Consider the following 15768-nt stretch of genomic DNA (forward strand, 5'->3'; position numbering starts at 1 on the left):
CACTTTGTAGATCAGGCTGGCCTCGAACTCAGAAATCTGCCTGCCTCTGCCTCCCAAGTGCTGGGATTAAAGGCGTGCGCCACCACGCCCGGGTCCTCATTTCTTTGTTAAGAGACAAGAACACTGTCTCTCTGCCTCTCCATGTTGCACCCCTGATGCTCACCCCAACACATGACCTCTCTGCTCCTCCCACTCCCATGGAACTCCTGATACTCACCCCTAGGACACAAGCCCAGGGCTCGAAGTTCTTGTTTTTCTGATGTGGTTTCACACTGTGAACTGCTCTTACTTTTGAATATCTGGTGTGTGTGTGTGTGTGTGTGTGTGTGTGTGTGTGTGTACACATAGAACGCACGTGGTGTGCAGGCCGGCAGTTGGCCTCAGGTGTTCTTCCCAGACACTAGCCACCTTGGTTTTGTTTGTTTTGTTTTGTTTTGTTTTGTTTTGTTTTGTTTTGTTTTGTTTTGTTTTGTTTTGTTTTGTTTTTGAGACAGGACCTTTTCACTGGCCTGGAACTCACCAATGTTATGTTAGCCATCCAGTGATGCTCTGGGATCCTTTTGTCTCTACATTTCCAGGATGGGATGCATACCACCAGGCTGGCTTGCTTCTGTTGATTCTAAGGCCCCAGTCTCAGGAATTTGTGCAAGCACTTTACCAAGGGCTATTTCTTTATCCACTTCTTCACTCTCGATGACTATTTTTTGACCTTGTCTTCAATTCATCTTGATTAATTTCTCCATAGGAGTAAAAAATTTAAATCCAGATTCCAAATGTTGAAGGCCAGTAGTTTGCCTTGTCTTAATGATGTTCTCCGTATCTTGGTCTGATGTGTCTGTCTCCCTTTCCTTAAAGTGGACATGCCATCTACCTGTACCTGTACCTGTACCTGTACCTGTACCTGTACCTGTACCTGTACCTGTACCTGTACCAACTCTTGTAAGTTTATAAGCAAGCAGAAGTAGTTGTGGCCAATCTCTTACCTCTCATGCCAGTCCGGTATGTCTGCTGAACATACTTCAGGCCAGACACAATATCCTTATTCACCTGTAGGTGAGAAGCCCACAAGCAATTCAGATTAGAGACTCTTTCTGGTTTTTCTGTTTTGTTTGTTTGTTTGAATATTTCCTACCATCCCATCTAGCTAAACCGAAATCAGAGAGACCCAATCAGAAGACTTAACACGGCCAATGCAGGTTTCATCCTTGACTGCTGTAGCATTTCTCCATCTAACTACGTTTGGAGACGGTGTTAATGAAAACAACGTCTCAGTATTCTTCACCATATTTCTCCTTCTTTGGTGGCTTGGGCAATAATCTCTAGCTAGTGAAAACACAGCCCCTGTTTTAGAGGAGGTTATGAAAATACCAATGGAAAATTTTATGTCAGTCTGTGAACACCATACCCTCAGAAATGATCCACATAGCCTACAATAAACAAGCAAGTGGGAGTGAAGTGGTAATGGAAAGTCAGCTAGGAGAGGCTGTGTAACTGAGACTGGAGCCTAGAGGGAAGGTTGTGGGTCACCAAAACACCCTTTCCCATTAATAATGGATGGAGCCCACTGGTGCCTGGTGCGCACTGCCAGACTCTCTCACCATGGACGTTATCTGAGCTGTCGCTACTTTCCCTAGATGCTCAATGAAAATCCACCAGATGGAATGAAACTGCAGACAGTCTAGCATTTTGTTTTCCATGACTCATTATACCTGGGCCAGAAGTAGGCTGTCAGTTTTTCACTGTGGTCATGTCTATACAAACAAGTTAAGGAGGACACTGACTCATAGCTGTAGGACTTGGGGAACGTTCAACTGCAGAGGAACGAAAGCATCTTCGATAATGTCCTCCATGAAATATTCTGGCTGTCTGTACACATAGTGGGTACAATAGTTAAGACCAAACCGCCAGGGTTGTCCTTCATTCTTCCGATGGTGAAATCACCCAAGAGTGAACACTGTCACCTTAGAGTCTAAACCATCTAGGTTAGCATGGGCGATAAAGCAACCAAAAGCAGCTGGAATGAAAACAGCCTTACAGAGAGATGGTGATAAAATGAAGATCCCCGTTTCCTATCACCCCCCTCTTACATCTAGCCCAAGGGAACGGGAGGAAATGAATTCATCTTTATATGACCCTTCAGCCTGACCCTTGGGCCCAGTGAGACTGCATAGCTGAAAAGACAATCCAGCAATAGCAAGAATTTTTAAAAGAGGCATCTGCTGTGTGACTAGTGCTTCACTTAATAGAAACATATTTAGGGAAGAAAAAGATATATATATATATATATATATATATATATATATATATATATATGGCTACTATATATCTCACTCCCAAAGCAAGAAGGTTTGATGACATGAATGAACCTGAGAGATGTGGATATCAGAGATGCTTCACACACTTAAGAGGCATCATACAGGAGGTGGGGACCCACAGAATCACCCTCGTCCAGGGTTCTAGGGTGCTGTCAATTTTAGGATAAGAAGAACCCTGAGAGAGACAGAGTGCTGGAGGATCGTAGGCAACTGCTATTATAAACGTAGTGTCCTTGAACATTTGTCAAGAGATGTCATTTATAAACACGAGTTTTCTAAATTGACAGCTCAGCAGTGTAAATGACCAAGTTCTAGACTGGTGTGAAGTTTTTCTGTGCATTTTAAATGTGAGGCTCTCCCCCAAGCTCCAGTTGCTCTGGTAAGTAAACAGCATGGCAGGAAGCAAAGCCATCCACAGTTCAAGGGACAGTGTCAACAAATATCTCCAGGATGAGCAGAATTTAGGCATTTTAGTACGTGGTAGAGGGTGGCTGACGAACCACCTTGAATCATATCCTGCTCCCAGTAGAAAGATGAGCCCAGTGTGTACCAGAGAGAGCATATGGGGTCTTCCCTGGTGGAGCCCTGGAGAACATGACTGAGTGGAAATGACCAACAGCCAAGGCAAACAAACCCTGAGATGCAAAACAGTGCGTCTCTCACTTATTTGCTTTCAAAGTCAAGGTTGTTTTCCCGGGATCCGTAATTAGTCACATATGTCTATTCACGAGCGGTGAGCTTATGTCTTGTTTAACTTTGCTATTATCTGGTCCCCTGATCCACAAATGCCACTGAGATTCCTAGCCACTTTGTTAAGAGCACGGGTCCTGTATCTGAATGGTCATTGAGCAGTTGGGGAATCCTGGGTTTTTTGTTTTTGTTTTTTCTATTTGTTGAATCTTTGGTTTGTCCATTTCTTGCCATATACCCATGAAGACCTGCCATTTACAAAGTCGTGTGAAACAGTGGAAGGGAGGGGCACACAGCTTTAGCCTGCCTCTGGGTGCTTAGGTTGCGGAAGGAGGACTCGGCAGGACACCCAGCAGTGTGTGCCTCATGGATGCAAGCAGCAGGAGTTCCGAGAAAGGGTGATGATGTCCCCGCTAGGTGAAGATGGGAAGTAGGGGTGGATCTCCACAGGAAGAGCGGAAGAGCTCAGAAGCAGACACAGGTTAATCCAGAACCAAGCTGGAGAAAGGACAGCAACAACCGTCACCAAAACAACAGTGACGTCAACAGAATACCAGCACAATGATGCAAGAAATGGGTTATAGGAAAGATAAGAGCCCATGGGGGAGATACTTACTTTGAAGTTAATTTTCACCCTGTATTCAATACCTTCCTTTAGCACAAATGTATCCTTTTTGAGGGCCTCGAGATCGCCTGTAGAAGAGGAGTTACAAAGTTACTGTCCCCAGGAACTGCCCCATGAAGAATGAAAGCCAAGCTTCGGCATCTTCTGCTCGGCCCATCTTGGGTTATGTGATTCATCAGAGTGTGAGATTAGTGTAAACACACACACACACACACACACACACACACACACATCCTATACTGGCTGAAATCTTACAAATTAGTTATTAAAAAATCAAAACAGTAACATAGTAAAGGGTTTTCCGACAAGTTTGATGTCTATGCCAAAAATACAGTTTTTTCCAGTAATTAGTTGTGAAGATAAATCTTTTTTTCCCCATAACTTCTAATCAGTACTCAGGAAGATAACTATATTTTATTGTTGCCAGTAACAAAAAAGTGTCAATCAACCAACCAGCCTAGAAGAAAGTGAGCTAATATTCTGTCTATTAAAAACGTCATGTATATACATAGCTAGATGGAGACATGAGGATTTCTTTCAAAGAAATGTAAAAATATAGATATATAAGAGCATCAGCCTTTGGCTTTCAAAGAATTGATAGGCTTCAAGAAAATTTCCCTCCATCAATTCATACAATTGATATTAACAATTGATAACATATGGTCTTTCCTAGCTTTAAGAACTACTTTTAGTTTTTATAATTATTTAAGTAAGCGCTCACTTTGGACTCACTAGACTTGCATTTGCAACATTATTTTTTAAAGGAAGAACATTCTAATTGTAACAGCTTTAGGGTTCATAACCCCGAGATCTGCCATTAATTCTTAGGCCCTGCTTAGGAAAGCTATTACGATGCTTTCTTTAGTCTTTCCTCCAAATATTCCTGCATAGCTCAGTTTGTGTATGTGTGCATATACATGTGCATGTGTGTGCACATATGTATGTATGTGTGTGTGTATGTGCATGCATATGCGTATACTTTGGGAAAGTGTTTGACTTCATAAACACTTATATGACTTTAGCCCAGCACTTTCTTTAGGACAGAAATGCAGGTTTTCTCTTCTGAGAGAGGAGGACAGAGACCAAGCTCTTCTGCCTGGTCCTCTGTCCTGTCTGGGCATGTCCTCAGCAGCGCCAGACCGACTCCTGACAGTTGTACCTGGCCACGTGACACAGCCGAGTGCAGGAAGAGGCCTGAGTGTGGATGAGAGAATGAGTTTCTGCCTAGGGTGATGCTGCAGCTCGGGGCCATGCATGTGTGCCTGCCGGGTGTCTGCTCTACTGATTACAGTTGAACAGGAAGCCTGTCTTCTCAGGCCCTGATTTCCTCCCCTTGACAGAAATATCCATATAAGGCAAAGCACGCAGGCCCTGTGAGAGGAAGCTCTGCTGCTAAACTTACTGCTCTAGACCCGTGCGTTCTTCCGGCTTCTGCAAAGCTTTGACTTTGGTGACAGATCTACCTTGGATGCCCCTGATTTGGATTTCTGACCCCTTTCCCAACCCTCAATAGGTGTTTATTTTCCCATGATGCCCCCCCTTCCCAGTTTCTGCTCATCTCCTCAAGATCTGCCTAATGAAAGCAGTTGGCTGTTAGTCACAAAAGGTGAAATAAACACCAATTAGTATTTTGGGGTTTTGTCAGAGAAATTGTTTAGGAATAGAGTTTTAAGCTTTGGGTGTGCGGGGCAGGGGAGTGTCTGTCATTATTGTGGAGTGTTGGGCTTTCCTCTCCTTCTGCTAAGGCCATAGCTGGGATAAGATCAGCGCTTTCACTGGTGTTCAAACCATATAAGTACTGCGAGTTTAGCCACATACAGCATTTCCGCCTGCATTATCTCCTACAAGAATAGCTGTTTCTTCTGTTACCACGTGGAAGCACAGATCTGAAGTCAATACTGCACAACTGAGTAACTGAAGGCTGAAGAGATCGCGAGATCAATAAAATGCTTGCCAGGCAAGCACGAGGATTTCCTGAACCCACATTTAAAATGTTCTGAGATAAATCAATCAATAAATAAATAATATCCCCCCTTATTAAATAAAGATGTGCATGCTAGCTCTGGAGCAAGGGGGACAGGTGGATCCCTGGAGCTAACCAGCCAGGCAGACTAGCTCATGTGAGAGAGCCTGAGGTGCACTTTCTTGACTGATGCTTGTTGCGGGAGGACCCAGTTCATATGGACAATGGTTCCCCTGGGCTAGTGGTCCTGGTGCTTTAAGGAAACAGGCTGAGCACGCTTTGTGGAGCAAGCCCATCCGTTAAGCAGATCCCCGAGGTTAACTTGCATGCACACATGTATTCTTCATATGAACACGAATACACAAGCAGAATAGTGCATAAATACACACTTACCCACAAAAGGTGTCCAACTCTCAATTGTTCCACTACATTGAGTCAGGAGCTGGGTTTTTTTTCCATTAAATACAGAAAGCAGTGGACACTGGGAATGCAATGGTTGTGGCCTGGTACCAGCACATGCATCTCTAAGAGCCATCTGCTAGTTTTCTCCAGTGGGAATTAGGGACAAAGATCAAAATTTCCCTGTGACATCTTAGACCCCTCTGAAGAGTAGAGATGTTTTCACTTACCAGTAAGGTCCATGGTGATGGGTCCTGGTGCACTGTCACAAACAAGGCTAAGCCGGGTAACAGTCACATTGGGAACTGTTGGGTCTGCAGGGTTCAAAAGAAACCATGAGCACACAGAAGGGCATTAGGTGGAGAAGAGCTCGTGAGTGCATGCATGGGAGTGTGTGTGTGTGTGCACGCATGTGTTTGTGTGTGTGTGTGTACATACAAGTGTGTGTATGAGTGCATGTGTGTGCATGTATGTGTGTGTGTACATACAAATGTGTGTATGAGTGCATGTGTGTGCATGTATGTGTGTGTGTACATACAAATGCGTGTATGAGTGTATGTGTGTGCATGTATGTGAGGGCGTGTGTGTTTCACGCTGTGGATGATGAAAGAGAATATAAAGAGAAATTTAAATATATAGCAATCGAAACAGAATGGCAGATTCACTATGTTTAGTATTGATTCCTATAGAAATGGAAGAATTAAGAATTTTCTAATTCAGGCATTTATGGATTGTGTTCACTACTTTTAGGTCAAGTCGGCACAAGCTAGGGTCATTTTGAAAGAGTGACCCTTACTTGAGAAAGTGCTCCCACCAGACTTGCCTGTGGGCAAGCTGGTAGTGCATTTTCTTGATTGATGATTGCTGTGGGAGGGACCAGCGCATATGGACAGTGTTTCCCCTGGGTTAGTGGTCCTGAGTGCTATAAGAAAGCAGGCTGAACAAGCTATGGGGAGCAAGCCAGTAAGCAGCACCCCTCCATGTCTCTCATCTTCAGTTTCTGTCTCCAGGTTCTCCCCAGAGCTCCCGGCCTGTCTTCCCTCACTGATGCACTGTGATGGTGGAAACATAAGACAAACAAACACTTTTCTCTCCAACTTGCTAACTAAGACACAGACCCATCTTAATTATAAGTCTCAAATACTGAGACATTGTCTAGTCAGGCCTGTCGCCATGTCTTGTTCTGGCAGTGTGTGTGTGTGTGTGTGTGTGTGTGTGTGTGTGTGTGTGTTAGAGAAAGAGAAAGAGAAAGAGAGACAGACAGAGAGAGACAGAGACAGAGGAATAGTTAAGAAACGTCCAAGAAAGAGAGAGAGAGAAAAAAGTAGGGACTAGTGGAGACCAGAATAGAGTGCAGTTGTGGTCTGAAATTCTACATGCTCCATGCGGGTGATTTTTGTCTGCTTCACTTCTGACTCTCACACAGTCTCCAAAGAAAACATAATTATACAATCCATGACCTTAGGCAGCAGGTACAGATGGTGCCTCACCCACCTAACCAGGAAGCCCTTTGCTCCTGACTGTGGGTGACAGCAATTGCATGCATGTCTCCGTGGAGGCCTTGCCCTGACCCCTCCCGACACGCACACACCTGCTACCACGGGGACATCTCCCAGCAGTGTTTTCTTGTATTTGGTTAGACTCTCGTCATCCTTGTCCATCTCCTGCAGCTCCTTCAAGGACTTCTGAGGGGGTGGCTTGTAATTGAGCTTGCTGTCCAGGTCATCGTCCGCATCTTCCAGCTGTGGCTGTGCATCCTTCTCCGTCATCTTGATTGTTCTCTATTTCAGAGAGAGAATGGTGGTTCATTAGGCGTGGGGGTTGCTACAGATACCACCTTAGTGGAGATCTGTATTCATCGGTGATTTTCAAATTGTTCCTCAACACATATATTCCACGAAATAGATAGTATTCCCAGTCATTTCTCTGACTTGTCTTAATTTTTGCTTATAGAATAAAGCTATAAACAAGTTTTCTGTGAGCCATGCACTACAGTGAAGAAATGTAGCATAAACAATCCCAGTGATCGACCATTCTAGCTTAGCTCTGTTGCTATTCCCAATATGCGCAATCTGAGTTTTGCTGACTTATGGACACAGGACAATTATCTGTGGTCAAATGGCTGTTTTCTTCTTATTGACGTATTCTTTCCTTGAATACTTATCAGACCTTAAAGGGGAACCCTGGGGAAAGCAGACTTCTAATGCCTGCCTGGTAGGTATGAACGGTTCTGCCCCATGCTGTTAATCATAGCTTGAGAGCAGACACTGGGTGGGTTCTCGGTTCTTCTTGAGTGCCAACCCCACCCATAACGCCTGCGCAGCTCTGCATTTTATGATTATCATTGGTGATTGCTTCCTTCCCCTCTGTATCTTATGTTCTTTTGTCATGCCACAAAATTAGCAAAGGACTCAAATTCCTCTAGGCAAGATAATAATTACACATTTGTTATTAGGGGCCTTCAGCCAGCTTCCCATTTTCTTTTGTATTTTCCTGTATTTCTAGTGATCTCATGCTCTCTCTACACACTTCAGGTTAATTATGAGTGTGGCCTAATACAAAATCATCAGCTTAAAACATTATGAGATTTTTCTTTAATTTTTTTTCTTGATGGCATGATTCTTGAACATGACATTTATACGTGACAACATTGTGGAACTTGTCAAAAGGTTGGACACACCCAAAAAATCTCACATAGGCAGATCATGACACACTCCTTCTCTAATCAGTGTCTGCATTTACTTGACTTGTGTAAACAAAATTGAGAAGGAAATGGAGTAATATTATCTTTTGTGTGTGTGAGTGTTGATGAGCACCTATCAATGCCGCTTTTTAGAGTTCAAACAAGGTTAAAAGGTAAAATAGTCCACCTTCTCACTGAATCGCTGGGAAAATTGAGACCTGAGAATTAAGGGACTGGTTCCTCATGACACAGCTGTGACTGTCATAGCATGTGTCTGCAGACCATGGGAGATGCTGCCTAGGTGAAGTCCAGGCAAGAATGTCAGAGCCTCCATTTCTCACAAGTCACACACCTAAGACATTCTCCATCACATCATCCCATCCAGAGGCACTGGGAACGTCTGGGAATTCTCTGGGGATGAGGAAACTGATGGACTAATTTGACTGCAGTTCTGGGTCTTAATGTTACTAATGCAACAAGAAGGAAAATAATTTAGATATGAAGACTAACAAAAGCAAACTTATGGAACGAAAGAAAAAGAAATGGTGAAGTATGGAGGTGGGATGAGGGGAAAGTTGAGATGGAGGAAGGGAGAGAGAGAAACAAGGGTCCTCTTCATTTGTCTTCCAACAAAACATCAGGCCAAACACCAAAGCCCCTAGTAGCTCTGAAAACTACATTGCAATGCCCAGGCCCACTTCCTACACAGAAGGAAGCAGATAGGCCAGTTGCTATGGTAACCCTTGTCTCACTTAAACCACTGGCATTGCTCAAAGAGGAGACTCTAGAGATCAACAGCCATGACTCTGGAGATCACCAGGGAAAACATAAGGACTAACCCAGCTCATACTCCAAACAGTGCACAGAGAAAGAGTAGAATGAACTGGAGGTAAAAATAAAGAAGGATGCAGCTGGTGGATGTTGCAATTTGAGGACAACCTTTAAGGGGCTGATGCAGAACAAGTTAGAAAAGACGAATCATGTGAGGCACATTCTCATCTGGTGGTCATGACAGCCTAACGGATAGCCAGAGTGGAGAATCCATAACCAACCCGTCAGAGGATGAGGCTATTTGCATGGAGAAGTGCAGCTCAGCTCACAGGACAGAACCTTCTGGAACACAATTCTAACAGTTCACCATTGAGCACTTGACTGTTGGATGGTGTCACTATACCCAGTCGTTAGCTCACGATCTCATTGCCCTGCAAAAGCTGTGGATTCTCATTCTTGAAAAGAGCAGGAGAAAGAGGGAGGAAAAGAGGAAGGAGAGAGAGAGAGAGAAAGAGGGAGGAAAAGAGGAAGGAGAGAGAGAGAGAGAGAGAGAGGGAGGAAAAGAGGAAGGGGGGAGAGAGAAAGGAAGGAGAGGCTGATATAGGACTTGCAAACTTGTAACTGTGTGGACGTTGCCAAATCAATTCTTCCATCTGGGTTTTAATCTTATTATTAAATTTAATTATTTATGATTTAAATTTATATAATTTAAATTGTCATAATTAATTGCAAACTTATAAGTATCTCATAAAACCGGGACAACTTTTTGAAGACGTTGAAAGGTAGAAGACAATGTATGGTGTCTGAAACTGGAGCAGGAAAAGCAGATATTTCCCAGCTACATTACAATGATTTGACAAGAATTGTAGCATAAGAAGGAGATAAGAGACCAGATGATCCAAAGTCACTCACTGTGCAAAGGTGGCTACTACGGTAATAAACACAAAATAACTGAAGAGGTTATTCGCCATCAAAGCCGCGGGAAGGTCGCAGCTGGTTGGTGAGCTCCGAGAGTTTACAAACCCCTCCCTTCAGAGCACACTGACATTTAAGTTGCTGGTCAGAGCCAGGGAAGAAATAGAAGTTGGTCATTTCTACAAGGTCCAGCTGGTCTGATTGGTGATTCTTCACGTTTTGGAGATGACAGGACTCTTAAAAAATCTGCTAAGCAAAGGCTGGAGAGATGATTCGGTGGCCTGGAGCACCAGCTGCTCTCCCAAGGGACTCGGTGTTGATTCCCAGCACCCATGCAGAAGCTCACAGCCATCTGTAACTCTAGTTTAGGAGATCCAGCCCTCTCTTCTTGCTTCTATGGCACACACAAAAGCACGCATGCAAAACAGCCATACACATAAAAGTAAAATCAAAAGAACTCTTTCAAAATATAACAATCATCCTGGTCCTTAGTCCAAAGAGGAAAAGAATAAGGTTATGATTCTTTCTTCCTTTAGTCCACAGATTCACAGACCCTGAAGTCCTCCATAATCTTATCACTGTCTAAGACAATGTCTAAGGTTAAACAGAACCTTGAACCTGTAACTTTCTGGTGAATGCAGTCCAGTTGATTGCTGTAGAGAAAACTCCCTTGCTCCTGAGGCATTGCTGGATCGTTGAGATTGAACCCAAAAATCAAGACGGTAATTATCCACCCAAAATGTCGGATACACAGGACCAGAGGATGTCAGGTGGTATCTGTGTCTTTGAGTGTAGCCATGTGGCTAGTGGTTAGATCTACTCCATTTGGGGGTGATCATCTCCTTACTGAACAGCCCCCCTCACATATGGAGGTTGCTTCTGGCTCTCTGGCAGTGAACTCTTGGGCACATGTTTCAGCAACGAGGACTCTCCTTTCTCTACCTTGAGAGATGGTCTTTAGATGAGTCACTCACTGTCCCCAGCCTCTCTCTGTATCTCACTGCCTGCAGGTGAGTGACCGCTGAGTCACTGTTCAGTTACTTCGCCTCATTAGTGTATTTAAGAGCAGAGTATAAGTGTTTAATTATTTGAACTTCATACTATTTTCTCAAAGGTGCTACATTTTACATTATTGACAATTCCACTAGGTTCCGCCCAACAGCTACCTAGCAATAGCCTGTGGTCTCCACTTGCCAGGTGCCAGCCAGGAGCCAGGTGTATAAGAATGCTGCTCTTTCGTTCTCTCGTTCTCTCTCTCTCTCTCTCTCTCTCTCTCTCTCTCTCTCTCTCTCTCTCTCTTTTCCCCCGTCTCTCTCCATCTCCTATTCTCTCTCTTCTCCACTTGTTCCCAGCTGTCATCTTCCTCTCTTCCCCTCTCTCTTCTCTGTCATTCTGTCCTTCTCTGCCCCCTCTCTGTCTCTGCCCCTTTTCTAGGTCCCCTTCCCTTCCCCCAGTAAACTTCCTTTGGTACTAGGCCTGTCTCATGATGGCGATTCCTCAGGGGAGCACCACTGCAGGGCCCATGGAGGTGCTCCCTCCCACCTTATTATACCACAATTTTATAAAACACAACATAACCNCCCCCCCCCCCCGGGTAAATCATCTTTCTTTTACCTAAACCTTTTGCATCGCAAGACTATCTTAAAACAGTTACCAAACTGTTCTGAGTCAAAACTTAGCAAATTAGGTACGCGGTGCATCCCGTGAATTATTGCAAGGAATCACCAGCCACCATGCAGGAGACAATGTGAGCCACAGGTTACAGGAACAGAAAAGGACAAGAGGAAATCGTAAATACGACTTAACCTTGAGTCAGTGCACACATGTCTGGCTGTTAATATAGCTTCATATGAGTTGATGGCCATAAAAAAAAAATACGAGATCCTACGTTTCTAGGAAATAAATCCCACCCCAGGTGAATTTAACAAAGTGACCTACATGTTTGACAAAGCATGAACTTTGAGGAAGGTGGACCAGGGGTCTCAAAGCCTGGCTCCAAAACCAACTTCTTATAGGACCTAAGCAAGCTATTAACATCCACCAGAGATGTAGAAAAACTGAGCCTTCCTCAAGGTATCAAAAGGCTGGATTGGAAGCTGAATTGGCCAGTAGATGTTTAATAAATATTAATTCCTTGCCTTGCCTTCCTTCGTGGCCCTGTCATTATGTGTTTTGTGGGACCTAACGTCCCGAGGAGGAAGGGCTCCCCCTGGGTATAACTGGTCCTGTGCAGCCCTTCCTCCTCAGCATGCAGTCTGTTTCTCTGCGGAGGAAGGACAGGACCCGAAGGTTAGGAACCTGTGAGGATTATTTATAAATGAAATCCAACGCAAAAATGGGACAGTGACTACTGCATTTCTTTTGAAATACCTCACATTAACAATTCTATTTTCGATCTTATTTCTTGACCCTTTGCCTGACAGAAGGTTCGCTCTGAATGAGATGAATCAGCGGGCTCAGAGAGCAGTTAGTGGACACACTGCCCCTGGCTAGGGGAAAATGCAGGAAGATCTCGCAACGTTGAAAGGCTGGGTCGGCCGGGGGTCTTACCCTGCACCTCTGAGTCACTAAGGGGAAGACATGGAGAGATGTGTGTGTGTGGTGGGGGTGGGAAGAGCAGGAGCAGGGGATTTCCCACAGGAGGGCCAAGCGCCCAGAGCTAGGTTCTTGCTGAGAACTGCGCATGTCACAGCCTGCCCTGCTGCCTCTGCTGCTGCCTGGCGTCAAGAGACCCCAGATTGTCTGCCAGCACACCCACAAGGCCTCTTCTCTTGCTTCTGGAGAAATCCCTTCAGTATTTCTAGTCACGTGAAAGATCTGGCCCTTTCTGGGGCATCCCAAGGCCATTTTCTACCAAGGCAGCTGCATGGGCATCCAAAACTGGACGAGAAGATCCAAGCTAGTGGTTGAGAGGAACCCATCTTGTATGACGCAACGAAGGGGACATGGTTCTAGAAAGATCTCTCTCTCTCTCTCTCTCTCTCTCTCCCTTTCTCTCATTTTAAAAATGCCCCCCCACACACACACCTTTTTAAAAGACGGGGTCTCACTCTGTATCTCTGGCTGACCTGGAACTCACAGAGATGCCCTGCCTCTCAAATGCCGGAATTAAAGTCGGGCCTCACCACTCCCACTGAGGACCACAGACTATTCTTTCCTGCCTGTGCATTCCAAGCGCGCTCTTCCAGCTCTGTTTTTCGGTGCAGAAAGAGATAAGAGTATGAATCACTATGCCTCCCCCCCCCACACACACACACAGCGTGACACTCCTCTTTCACAAATTCTACTTTAAATAATCTTAAAAGACAGCTGCACTCTGGAAGCCATGACCAGGCAAAAAAAAAAAAAAACTAGACACAGTCACCAAGGTTCTAAATTAATGTGACACGTCAAAGACAATTTCATGGACACTCGAACTTAGATTATTAGACCCCCAAGGAATCCCCTGTGGAGTTTTAGCCAGCTTGGGTTGAGGAATCCAGAATATTATCAATAAAGGGCAACCTGGTAAGATCTTATTGTATGGATGAAAGTACCGGTGATCTTTCAGGAGCAAGCAAGACCTGAGGCCTGCAAGACTCTACCTGGGACTCAACCCACCATCCACCAATGTAGTCCATCTCAGCAGCGAGGCTGCTGTACAAACAAAGACATATGTGGGATTAGAGAAATCTTCTTCCAGAGACAATGTCTAAGGCTATCAACTCTTACTGTACCACTACATGAACTGCTGGACACTTCCTTAATATTCTTCTCCATTCTCTCAGTATGAAAACCGTGAGTTTCTCAATACCAGGCTTGGCACACCAGAGGGCTCTGAGCCAACGCTGGCTGTCTTTTCTCTCTGCTTAGTTTTCACCCCCCAGGGCTTCTTCTCCCTTCCTGTTAGCTCAAGTTTGTCACGGAGTATTCCTGTAAATCCCCCTCAGAATAACTCTGCCGTTCTGAGCTTACAGTGGAAACCAAACTGTGCGAGGCTGCGCAAAGCCTGTCTCTCTGGGACAGACTCACAATCTCCAAAATGGTGAAGGACCAAATTCCGAGGGCAAGAAGATGCCCATGAGGTTTAGGCCGGCTAGTCATGGTTGTTTCTCACTGGCAGAGTGTGGGCCACGTGGAAGGAGAGCTGATGATGTTCTATCAGAAACCTGAAGGACTCACAAAAGGATAAGCTCATTTTGTCAGTAAACTTGCGCTGTGTTTGAAATGGGCAGGGGTACACTCTTAGAAATGCCACAGAGAGAAATGGCACCTGCTGGTGACAAATTCCCAGCCAGCAGGTCACCGCTGATCTCTTCTTGAGTTCTCATGTGGGGAATCCAGTGTGCTAAGCCTGACTTCAGAAGGCTCTTCGTGTCTTTGTGGAGGGGTGGTTTGGGGGCCTTCCTGTAAGAGTCCTCTGACTCCCTCACCCCCGAGTGAAAAACTGCTCAGAGCTTCTCAGACCCATGCTACAGTTACCCGAGATGGGGCATTTAGCACTTGCTGGCTGGAAAACCTGAGAAAGAGAGGAAAGCATACCAAGTGATGCCTAGAGCCCTTCTAGCAAGGCCAAAGTTCAGACCACAACAGCTGGAAGGCCCACCAACCACGTTTATAGCTGGGCCCACGCAGACTCTCCTAGTGCCTCTCCCACAGTTTTCTCCACATCTTCTGGGTCTGCACCAGTTCCCCTTGATGTGAAGGGCTGCTTTGTTTTTTGGCAGTCACAGTGAATATCTTCTTGCCCAGCCCACTGCAGGAATTTAATGCCCCTGGTTTTTGCTAATAGCTTAGCATTTGACAGCTCTGAACCATATTTTCTCTCTTTTCAAACAGTCTCTTTAAAGTGTGCTTAAAAACAGGAAACCACACATCTCCACCCCAGCACAAGCCGCCATCCACAGCACAGTCAGTATCAGAGGTAGGGTTTTCCTTTTCCTGAGCACAGTCAAATTCCAGCTCCTGCCTAGCAAGGAAACCACCCAGTGCTGCCCCCCACTCCGCCCCCATTCCAGGTATCCCCAGAGCCCTTCTCTAGAACATTCTGATAGCAGGGTACTCTCTCCTACCTCCTTCAGCTTGTCTCCCCTTCTCAGGGCTGACTTCCCCTTTTCTGCTCCAGCAATCTCTTTAGCACTTTCTTATCATGAAGTTCGGTTTAAAGAACCGCCCTTCCTAAGAACAGCAACAGCTCCTCTGGCAAGGGCAGTAGGGTGGTTCTGAGATTTCCTACAGGACTCTGCGCCCACCTGCAGCCTCCCCACCTCAGGCATTCAACTTACATTCCAGGCTCTCGTCGGCCCTGTGTCTCTGGAGGTTACCTCTGTCTCTCAACTCTGACTGAGGACTGGCAGAACAGGAAGGAAGTTGAGAGAGAGAGAGAGAGAGAGAGAGAGAGAGAGAGAGAGAGAGAGAGAGAGAGAGA

At 45.2% G+C, this 15768-nt stretch overlaps 1 protein-coding gene across 3 annotated transcripts in view; it reads right to left on the reverse strand.

Annotated features, from left to right (window-relative positions):
* Positions 1-15768, reverse strand: part of Arhgdib (Rho GDP dissociation inhibitor beta) — an 18234-nt gene that overhangs the window by 2282 nt on the left and 184 nt on the right. Inside the window, exons 1-5 of one of the 3 annotated variants that reach the window (XM_021165169.1) lie at positions 15626-15731; positions 7584-7773; positions 6223-6306; positions 3622-3698; positions 984-1047 (exon numbers count right to left, since the gene is read on the reverse strand). In XM_021165169.1, coding sequence (XP_021020828.1) covers positions 984-1047; positions 3622-3698; positions 6223-6306; positions 7584-7761 — 403 coding nt within the window. In that variant the 5' untranslated portion in view covers positions 7762-7773; positions 15626-15731. Of the gene's footprint in view, positions 1-983; positions 1048-3621; positions 3699-6222; positions 6307-7583; positions 7774-15412; positions 15521-15625; positions 15732-15768 lie in introns of those variants that run through there. The other 2 variants (XM_021165170.2, XM_021165171.1) reach the window with 2 other exon arrangements.

The sequence above is a fragment of the Mus caroli genome, chromosome 6 (genome assembly GCF_900094665.2).
Source record: "Mus caroli chromosome 6, CAROLI_EIJ_v1.1, whole genome shotgun sequence".
In the NCBI taxonomy this organism is placed as follows: Eukaryota; Metazoa; Chordata; class Mammalia; order Rodentia; family Muridae; genus Mus; species Mus caroli.